Genomic DNA, 11,378 nt, shown 5'->3' on the forward strand with positions numbered 1-11,378 from the left:
TAGAAACATGTCAGCTAGATACCCTGGATGGGCAAAATGAAGAGAAAAACTCTTCTCAGAAGCTCAGACTCATCTTGACACCTTTGGCATATAAAGCCTATATCTACTGTGTGTGTTCAGGGTGCGGAGAAGGGGGTTGGAGGCTGGCAGGTCCCCTTCCTGCCTGATGATCCCATCCTTCCTTTCTTTCTCACCTGATCAGTTCTCCTTCCACCACTTATAATAATGCTATCCCTGGAGTGGAGTCCTGGTGTGGAGCTGTGGAATAAAGCACTGGACCACAAGGTCGTGGTTCAAACTCAACAGCCATTCTTCGGAAACCCTATACAGGGTCACTAAGAGTCACAACCAACTCAGTGGAACTTAACCAACTCAGTGGAACCACAATCCCTAGAGTTCATTCCCTGTGCCAGGTGCCAGGGTCCCCATCATCCCATTTGCTTCTTCACAACAACCCCACAATATATTGTTACCCCCATTTACAGTTATGCAACTCTACCAAAGTCTCACATGAGTCAATGCCAGAGCAGGATTGAGACAGGCCAGCTGCCTGCAGCCCAGGCACTGAGACCTAAGCTATAGTTTCTCAGCCTCAACAGTGTTGGTACTGAGACTGGATACTTCTTTGTTATGGGAGCATTCCTGTACATTGGTGGAGATTTAGAGCATCCATAGTTTCGCTCATGAGATACCAATAGCACTTTCTTCCCAGTTATAGCAATCAAAAATGTCACCAGATATTACCAAATGTTCCCTGGGAGCAAAATAGCTCCAGCTGCTCTTGGATGATTGCATCTTACTTATCAGAGTAGGAGATGCCCCATTCCGATCCAATATCATGCTCTCAGTCTGCGCCCCTAACTCCACCCTCATGTCTGCATTATTCAGAATTTTACTTCTCCAATGATCTCCACTTAGGAAAATCTTTCCTCTCTCAACCTCCATCCAGTACAAGATAAGAGAGACGTGACTCCGTTTCCTCCCAGCTTTTGTAGGAACAGTCAAGCCATCACCTCCATACCACCCTCTTCTCCTGCTGACAGTTTCTCCAGAGACTTCCTTATAGTAGGAAGTCCTCACTGCCCTCCCTTCTGCCCCATTCATCCATCTTCTCCTCAGGTAAAAGCTACAGATGCCGTTCAGTCTCCTGCTATGTACTCCTAAGGTGCCCACACCCATGGGTGCTGAATATCCTGTGTATTGGTAAGCTGGAAGGTGGTATCAATCATGGGTTGTGGGTTTGCCATCCCCTAAATGGAAACATCACTAGAAATCCACACTGAGCTGAGCCAGGCAAAGCCAGCTGGAGTGACTGCTGCTTTCTTCCCGGAGCCCATTTCTGACTCCACGATTGTTTGATAAACCCATTAATCACAGCCATTCTGGGAAGTCTAACAGGCCAGAATGGGCATCAGAAAACCTCTCCATGCGTCCCACCCCTGCCGACCCCTGCCTGTTCCTAAGAGTGTCTTATGTCTCCTCTCGTCTCCTCTTCTCTGGCAGATGCTCCGCTATGAAACTAAATTATTTAAATGCTAGTAAAGCACCAGTTAATGGAAGGTCCACTTAGCTTCGATCTGTGTTTGTTCACACACTCTCCTTGGTATTGGGGGTGGGGTTTCTGGGAGATGATTTCCTCAGCCCCTAGGCCTTGGATGTGCCTTATGCATCCTTCCTGAAAGGCACTTCTGGGCAGGGTATCTTAGATGTCAAAAACATCCAGAGTACTTACTGTTCTTGAGGTCCCTAAGATATTAAAGAAGAAATGAAAAGTGGACTTCTAGAGATTGTGGTATACTTTCAGTTTTTATGTTTAATCAGTTAATACTTCTAATATAGAAAAAAATTTGATGCCATTGTCTTGTGATCGTCAGCTAATTGCAGGGTTTATTTTGTAAATGTTAATTCCTGGTTCACTGTAGCAATGGAGTCAGAAAACCAGGCAGAGGAATGGGCCTCATCTCTCACTACCAGAGAAATGTTGGGCCTGTATGTTGAGCCTCATTTTCAGAGAAGGGCAGAAATCTGAAGCCGGTTGTACAGTAGGGTCAGGGCTAATGGTCTCCAGGGGGCCCTACCCTCAGACCTGGGTCTGGGACCCTGCTTTTCGTCCCTCCCTAAAATCTTGAGCCTTCAGTGGGACCCACTCTGCCATCTAGACTACATTTGGATATCTAGGGCCCAAGGATCACCTAGCCACATGGTTTGAGTCTGATTTCAGGATCTGTGTCAGTCTTGCCCCTGGGTCACTAGTACTCATACCTTGGTCCAAGAGAGGCTATAAAAAGGGATCACATGCATGGATGTGCAGGCAATGGACTTCACTGTATGGGACACAGCTCAGGGTGGGATGAAAATGGGGACAGGCACAGGCTGGAGGCTAGCACCGTGAATGTTCCCATGGTCTGACGTGAATCCAAGCAATGTGGGCCTTCACTTACCCTTTTGCATCAATGTCCATAAATGTCAGGAAACGGGCCTCCTTGCTGGCTTGCCTTCCCTCAGCCCCTGACAAGGGGATGCAGCCTTTTTACCTTCTCCGAGGGGTTGTCACTAGAAACTGACCAAGAAAAATCTCTTGGCAGACGTCTCTTGTGGAGACAGCTCTGATCCATATTTTTAAGTATTTATCACCCTGAAGAGGAATCTCAGGGACAGCTGTCTTTTCCTATGAGCTCTGGAACCAGCTGTGACTCAGTCGGGGTCATCAGGAGCAGAGCTGTTAGAGTGTGGGTTTGAAGACCAGTTACTGGTATATGACCATATACCACCTCTATGAATGAGCCTTAGTTTAATTATCTGCAAAATGGGAATGCAAAGACCGTGTGGAAGTCATGTGTGACTTCCCCTGGCTTCACAAAGGAGAAAGAGAATCAAACTCAAAATCAGCCCAAGACTGATTACTGCATGAAGTGGAGGTCAGACATGCTTCTACCCTATAACTTTCTTTACCCTATTCTGACACCAACCATTCTTCCCATAGCACTCTGCTTCACATCTGGGTTCCATAATCCATTGCAATGGCCACACAGAGCTCATAACAATACTCATGATTATGGGGTTTATTAGGAAAATTAACAGGGTACAATTCAGGATCAAAACCAACTCAGGATGCACCAGATCTCCAGTCAGGAATGTCTCTTCTTATCTGTCATACTGCAGGCATGCCTCACTCTTTATTTCAGCCTCTTAGCCATGTGGTTTCTTGACCTTTGCCCTGCTCCCTCAAGTAATACAACCTTCTTTTAGCCAGTCTGTGATTGCCAGAAGGGCATATTCTTCAAGCTAGTCTCCTGCCCATAGGCATTCAGCTTTCCTCAGTCCATAGTTCTAGAGCCTGAAGATACTCTGCTTCTCCATGCCACCACCTCTGCCATCATCTCTGCTGTCACTTCTGTCATCACCTCTGTCATCGTGGTTCCTAGGTAGGGATCTTAGGCTTCACTCATGCTCTTCCTTCTTGATGGTCCTGTAATCTTCTGTCTCTACTTCTGAGACCACTCCTTTTGAACCTAGCTTGAGGACAAAACTAACCAATCCCAGCCTTAAGCGTCCTTAGATTTGCATATTCCCAGCTAATTACTTGGTGAGAATTAAGACTTTGGATAGAAAAACCATATCAAGTAAATTCAAGGCACCACAGGGGATAACGGAAATAACTACATAATAGGAGTCTTATAAGGATTAGATTAACCAATGGAATTAATGCAGCTCTTCAAATAATGCCTAGCACATCATCAGTGCTCAGTAAATGTAAGCTACGATTAGCAGTATCATCATCATGATTCTAACATCACCCCAATGTGTTCAAACTTCTTTCCCCTTTCAACGGATCCTGGAGGAAGGCAGATGGTATGTATGTGTAGGAGAATGGCCAGCAAAGAACTTCTTGATATGTTTTAATAAGAATTTTATTCTAGAAAATTTCAAATCCATATTAACACAGAAGTTGAAAGTATTATAGAAAGAACCCCCCAGTTACTGTTGCCAAGCTTCAATAATTGTCAGCTCACAAGCAATCTTTTTCTTTTTCATTGTGAATTGGGTGACGGTTTACAAAGCAGATCATCAGTTTACATTCAACAAATCATACACTTCGTTTCATCTCAATGATTGCATTCCCCTCAGTGAAACATCACTTATCCCATTTCCTCCCTGTGTTTCGTGTTTCCATTCCTCCTTCTTTCCCAACCCTTCTGAACTTTGTCTTTGGGTAAATGTTGTTGTTTTTAAGTGCCATCGAGTCGATTCCGATCCATAGCAACCCTGTCTAGGGTTTCCAAGGAGCAGCTGCTGAACTTGAACCGCCAACCTGTGCAGTTCGAATGACATTGCAGTCTGATGCATTAGCCCACAGCGCCACACCAGGACTCCACTGCCCCCTTTATCTCAAATGGCTGCCTATTCTATGGTGTACATACCTCACTAGAGTTGTTATTCCCCTAACCCTCTGGATATTTATTGTTTTTGTTAAGTGTCATCAAGTTGGTTCCAACTCATAGCAACCAGGAGACCAGGCAGGCAGGGAGGGGCCAGAATGAGAGACAGTGGACAGCACTGTGTCAGCTTAGGGGGCACCTGGTCCTGGAGCAGGGGGAACTGATCTGCTACGGGCCCTTTTTTCATTCTTGGGCCAAGGAGAAATAGCTCAAAATGACCTGGTTTAGAGGCTAAGGTCAGCTGGTCATCAGATATACTAGAGGGGAGAATATACAACCTTAATAGGGTCCTTCCTGAATGCTCCCCTCAGAGGATCTGATCTGAGAACCACCTTCAGTGGCCCCTAGGCCCCTATACACTCTGACATAATTCTGTTCTTCATAACTGTCTTCTTTCCCACTCAGTTCCTCTCCCACACTTTCCCTTGGAACACTTCCTCGTGCCCTTTGCCACTGTGTTTGCCTCAGCATAGCTGTGTGTTCTCAGACATTGGTTTGGATCCCCTTTCACCCAAAAGGGGATGTTCTCCTGACCTGCCAAGGAGTTGTTGGAAATGCCAAGTGTGAGAACAGGTTATGACCAAAACATTTCTTCCAAGTAAAGAAAGTCAAGACTGAGCAGTGTGCTGGGGTGTTGTCCACATTCCCTCCCAAAGTCCAGTATTGTTCAGCAACTGCCAAAGGTAGCCTGGGGGCCCTAGATCCAGCCCCTTTCCCAGAATGTGGGTACAGATGCCTCAGTGGGAATGTGACCTCTGGGTTTCTGACATTTAAATAGCATTTTCCCAGGGGACCTTGTTCACAGTCAATTCTAACCAAGACCACACCATCTCATCCCTGTGCTTACCTCAGTACGTTTTACCATGCCGTAAGGATTATGACACCTAGTCACAGTGTATCCAAGGAGTGCTGGCTTCTAAGGATCCCTGCCAACCTCCCCTGCTCTCTTCCCCCAGGTGTGGGCCTTCACATACACCCAGCAGATCCTCCAGGAGGAGCTGTGCCTCTCGGTCATCACCTTCTTCCCTGGCGCCCCTGTGGTTCTTGTGCTTTGCAAGAATGGAGATGACAAACAGGTAAGTGGTCAGAGGTCCCGCCCTTGGGCAGGGCAGCCTTCAGTAACAGGACTGTCATGTGGGCCTAGGAAGAGAGGAAGTGTTTGGGGCAACAGGAAGAGTTGATAAGAAAAGGGTTGCTGTGATGATTTGTGGAGGGAGATGCTGGCCCTGATACCTCCTGAGGGGCAGCCATCAGTGACAGATCCCCTCCTGGGGCAGCTGGTCCCCTGAAAGACTGCAAGCCTCACCAGACCTCAACATACAGACTGACTCATGCCTTCCTGTCCTGTCCTGTCATTGCCCTGACCCCTGTCTGGGACCCCAGATGAGGAGAGCTCTGGGGTGAGGCCTTTAGAACCTCAAGAATGAACAAGGCCTTTGCCTCCAGGAAACTTGAGCTCTGTCCATATCGCCATCAAAGTACTGAGCATTGCATGCCTAGGGGCCTAGTTCCTCCAGCAGTAAGGTATTGGCTCAGTTCAGTTTTCGTAGGGTGTTGGAGTCGGAGAGACCAAGATCCGATGCCTGCTCTGTGACTGGCTGTGTGACTCTGGGAAAGCTGCTTGACGCCTCTGAGCTTCAGTTTCCTCGTTTATGAAATGAGGTTGATGATGTTCATCATAAGCCACTGCCATCGAGTCAACTCCAACTCATAGCAACACCATACAGTGTTTCTGAACTGAGGCTATAGATCTTTATAGGAACAAAAGGCCTCCTCTTCCTCCCAGTGGAGCAATGGTGGGTTTTGAACTGCCACCCTTGTGGTTAGCAGTCCAGTGCTTATTGTACAGCACCACGGGAGCTCCTTCATGTTCACCATTGTTGTTAAGTCTGTTCCAACTCATACAACCCTATTTAAGGTTTCTGAGGAGCAGCTGGAGGGCTTGAACCACCAACCTTGTGGTTCATAATCCAGTGCTTTTCCTACAGAGCCACATCATGGCCACCATATGCTGTTATTACGTGCCATTGAATTGGTTCCAACCCATAGCAATCCTGTATAGGATTTAACAGCTGGTGAGCTTGAACCGCCAACCTTGCAGTTCAAACCAACTTTGCAATCCAGAGCATTAATCCACAGCGCCATACCAGAACTCCATGGAGGGTAGCTATTCACAGCCATTAAATGAAGTACAGAGCTCAGCACCTTATAAATGGCAGCTCCCCGGCACATATCCATCCCTTCACTCCTCCTTCTAGGGAGTAAAGTCTGAGAAACAGCAGCACTTCTTCTTGGGCACATTATGTGCTGCAGCATTTTTGGAGAAGCAGAGGTTTAACTGTGGGGGTGCTGCTCAGGCACCCCTACCCCTTCTCCCATTGCCCTCCCTGCTCCCAAACCTCCCCAGCTTGCTCCCATTTCTTTCTAATGCTGCAAGTACCACACCTGGATTTCTTTTTTCTTTCTTTTTTTTTTTTTGGTTGCTTTGTGACTAACTCGCTTCACATTCTCTGGCCTATTTGACTAGAAAGTTATTACCTCCAAAGGATTTTTTTTTTTTTAAGCAAACATATCGATTTTGCTTTTCTTTTTGAAATCCAATTTTTTTCAAAAAATAAAAACAAGAGCTGGCAGCGCCGTTAAATTAGCGGAAGTGTCATTCCTCCATGAGACTGTGAAGTCAGTTCTCTGAGGGCCCCTAGGCATGGCGTGTAAGCATCTTCGATTTTGCTGGAAGAGATACTTGTTCATACTTTCTCCTCTCTGCCCTCTCAGCAATGGACCAAGACTGGCTCCCACATCGAGCACAAGGCCTCGCACCTCTGCCTGGACACAGACATGTTTGGTGAGGGCACTGAGAACAGCGGGGAGATCGTCGTCAACCCCTGTGAGTCCTCACTGATGAGCCAACACTGGGACATGGTGAGCTCCTGAGGGGCCTCCTGGCATGAAGCAGACTGGAAATCAGGCTGTGACTAGCCCACAGCTGTTCCAGACGCTCTCAACTGGGAGGCTGGGGCATAGCCACCCAGGACAGGAGCGGCTGTCTCAGGGAGGATGGTGGAAAAGACTACAAGCTACATCGGGCTCAGAGACACACCCCACATGTTTTCAGTGTGTTGAATTCCAGTCCTGGCCATGTTTCCTAACTGGTATCCACAGATGGATGATCTAATGGAAAGTGTGTGTTGTTACCTTGGGGAGGCCAGGACTATACTGACCAATGAAGAATGCAAGTTGTTTTCAGAACAAATAAAGGTAACCTCAGTTGTTTTCTCTGCATATCTCACCTGTTCCTTTTTTCTACGTAAATTAACTAAGGACTAGACTAAGTTCTTCATCTCATGGGGTGGGGGTGTGCAGAGGGGACAAAGGAGATGAATGGGACACAGGAAACCTGTGTTTCTGTCCTGATTCTGCCACCAACTAGTTGAGTGATCTTTAAAAGGCAGAGAACTTCTCTGGCCTCCTTTTCCTATTATGCTTGAGTGGGGAAATAGGGCCAGGTCGGTGGTTTTTACACAGGGATATCCAATTTGACTCATCTGGGGCAATTTTTATCTAGTTCAGATGCTCCCCACCTGTGGGGATCCTGACTCAGTAGGTCCAGGGTGGGGTCCAGGGTCTTAGCTGATTTTGACTCACTGCTTGCTTTAGAGCACTAGACAGTCTTTTGCTCCCTATTACCTTATAGTCTGTGGCCATTCACCGAGGAGTTTCTTCCTCTAAATCCCCAGACTGCCAGTGTGTTCCAGGAATTGGGCACTATGGCTGCATACTCTTCTTAACGAGGCTGTAAGAGAACAATCAATCCATATTGTTTCACCCAGTGCTATTGAGTTGATTCCAACTCTTAACAACCCTATACAGCAGAGTCAAGCCGCTCCTTAGGGTTTCTGAGGCAAGAAAAGTAGACTGACTCATCGTTCTCCCACAAGACGCTGGTAAGTTCGAACTACCAACATTATAGTCAACAGCCCAACTCTTTACCCACGGTGCCACCGGGGCTCCTGTATTGTTTTAATGTTTCCAAAGTATGCTTGTACTTTCTTTGCTAAGGTAGGCAGGCTGTTTAGTAACTGTCTCAGCTATCTATTGTTTAACAAATCACCTTAAAATTTAACAGCTTAAAGCATCACACATTTCTTATCTCATGGTTTCTGTGGATCAGGAGACCAGACACAGCTTAGCGAAATGAAGAATGTGTGCTTGAGGATCTCATACAAGGCTACAACCAAGGTGCACTGGGCCACAGTCATCTTCAGGTCAAACTGGGGCCGTATGGGTTCCCAGGTCATTCGGCATAATTCAGTCCTTCCAGAATGTTGGCCAGAGGCCACCCTCTGATCCTCCCCACATGAGCGTCTCCAACATGGCACTGGCTTCACCAGAGTGAGCAAACCGAGAAGCAGGAGTGCTGGAGTGAGAGAGAGAGAGAGAGAGTGCTAGAAAGTCAGAGTCGCATAACCACATCACAGCCTAATCTCAGAAATGACCACCCATCACTCTTGTCATAAGGTGACATAGTGGTTACGTACTCTATGAGTAACCCCAAGGTCATCGTTTCAAACCCAACAGCTGCTCCATGGAAGAAAGATGAGGGGCAATCAGCTCTGTAAAGATTACAGCCATGGAAACCCGTTGTTGTTGTTAAGAGCTGTCGAGTCGGTTCTGACTCATAGCAGGTCTGTTGAGGGTTTGAATCACTAACCTGGTAGTTAGCGATTCTATGCTTATCCTGCAGCTCCACATGAGAGTCCTGCCCTACACGGTCACTATGTGTCATAATTGACTCTGTGGCATTAGGTTTGGTTTTTGGTTTTACGCTTTCCATAGCCCATCGCTGGAAGCAAGTTACTAGGTCCAGCCCACACTCAAGGGAAGGGGATTTACCCAAGAGAGTGAATGCGAGGAGATGGGGCTTGCGGGGTGATGGAGAGTCATTTTAGAATCAGCCTACCAAAGTAACTATTATATTCTGCATGGGTATCGGTCTCACCTTCATCCAGAAAACTCTTCAGTGATGACAGTGGTCCAAACTCATCACTAGAGAATTCATTACCGTGAATGGCTACAGGCTTAGAAGTGAAAGCCTGAGAGTGTCCAGACCCGGAATCTCCTCTGGAGGTTTGGTTGTTATGCTATCCTTCCATTACCTCCTTTACTTGTGATTAGACTCTTTTGTTAGGACTAGTTCACTTAGCACTGTGAAGAAGACAGGAGGCTGTGTGATAGATAAAGACATCTATAAAAGAAGACATTCTCATGGCTACTTAAGTTACATATCCACAGGACTCAACCCAGCCTTGCTTGGAAGAAAGAGAACAGGCAAGTTGGCCAGCATCCTTTCTTCTATGTAGGTGGAACAGGTACTCTGCCAAAATAGATGAAAATAGAGGCTTGTATTGACTTCATCTATATGTTTTCCTAGCTCTGTATGTGTCTGTCATTGAGTTTCTTGGTGGCAGGAAAGCTGTTTTGTCTATCTTGATCTCTAGCACTCAGTGTGTCTCTGAGCTCCCTGAATATTTTCTTAATTGGAGGATATAAAGACCTAATCCTTGCCCAAGATTAAGTAACTTTAATTCCATGTTACTACCTCTCTGGAGTCCGGGTGTGTGTAGTGCACCAGATGGCAAGGTCAGTTTGAACTACAAGGTCAGCAGTTCAAAACCATCAGTCGCTCCTCAGAAACCTTAGACAGTTGCTGTGTGTCGGAACTGACTCTGTGGTACTTAACAACAACAACCTCTCTGTCAGGACTTATGGTATTGTGCTGTAGGATATGCAATGGACTACTAACCACAAGGTCAGCAGTTCAAACACATCAGCTGCTCCTCGGAAATCTATACAGGGTTGCTATGATTCCAAACCAACTCAGTGACACTTAACAACAACAAAACCCTCTCTCCCAAAAACCTAAAGAGCCCTGTGGTGCTTTACATTGGGCACTTGGCTGCTAAACCCACTGTTGGGAAAAACATGAAACTGTCTGCTCCCATCAAGATTTATTGACTACATGGCAGTCCTTTTGGTTTGAGTCTGTCAGACACCTAAGGAAAAAGGAAGAGCCTGGCACCATGTTGAATATGAGACTCTCTTAAGGCACTTCATTTGTTTATGTGCTTTGTAATTTCACTCTGTCAGCTCATCTTCAGTGGGAATGTTTGTCCTCTGGATATCCCATGTGCTCTGGTTGTGGAGGCGTGCCACTGGGAAGGTTCAAGTTTACCTCAGCTGATTTCACTGATTCCAAACCAATTTGTACATGGATGTCTCCATTTGTAGTTCCCACATTGTGAAAACAATGAGAATTTGAGCACATACCTGATGTTGTGATTCTGCTTCCATGACATCACCACTTGCCCAGCTGAAAGATGGGTTTCAGCTAGCCCTTCTAGGCATCCCACTATAGTAGGGTACCAATTCTGGCCCTGGACATCCATGAGGCTTTTGTTCTTCGTCTGCCTCTGCCCTCATAACATATGTCTGGCTTCAATTCCCCTTCAGCTGTCTTGCCACTGTGGTTGTAAATTCCCACTTGTTTCTGGATTTGGAGTTTCCCCCTTTTTTTCTTTTCAAATGTCACTGTGATTTTAAATTATTTTTTTTGTGTTTTACCCAGTATGTGTCTATGTCAGAGATGGAAGGGTACTCTTTGTCAGTTCAGACCAAGAGTCTTTAGTGCTATAATGAACTGTCACCCTGTCCCACTTGCTAGGGGACCATATCTTACTGTAGACATTCAATAAATCTTTGTGAGTGAGAGAGATAATAAGCTTGTGATTCTTTAGTACCACTTCCTAATTACCTCCCGGCTGCAGTTATCAGACATTCGAGTTTTAAAAAGACAGCAAAGACAGAAATGGAGGGATGAGAAGGCAAATTTATAACAATGAAATCTCGTTATAATAAACATAGATTTAGGGATCATGCATA

The 11,378-nt window shown here is 46.2% G+C and overlaps 1 protein-coding gene across 1 annotated transcript in view; it reads left to right on the forward strand.

Moving 5' to 3' along the window:
* The window catches only part of GALNT14 (UDP-N-acetyl-alpha-D-galactosamine:polypeptide N-acetylgalactosaminyltransferase 14 (GalNAc-T14)), a 346,096-nt gene extending 338,723 nt beyond the window's left edge, over window positions 1-7,373 (forward strand). Inside the window, exons 14-15 of the mRNA XM_006835163.1 lie at window positions 5,396-5,515; window positions 7,215-7,373. Of these exons, the coding sequence (XP_006835226.1) occupies window positions 5,396-5,515; window positions 7,215-7,373 (279 nt within the window). The remainder of the gene's footprint in view (window positions 1-5,395; window positions 5,516-7,214) is intronic.
* Window positions 7,374-11,378: the final 4,005 nt, after the last annotated feature.

This window comes from Chrysochloris asiatica, unplaced genomic scaffold, assembly GCF_000296735.1.
Source record: "Chrysochloris asiatica unplaced genomic scaffold, ChrAsi1.0 scaffold00016, whole genome shotgun sequence".
NCBI lineage: Eukaryota > Metazoa > Chordata > Mammalia > Afrosoricida > Chrysochloridae > Chrysochloris > Chrysochloris asiatica.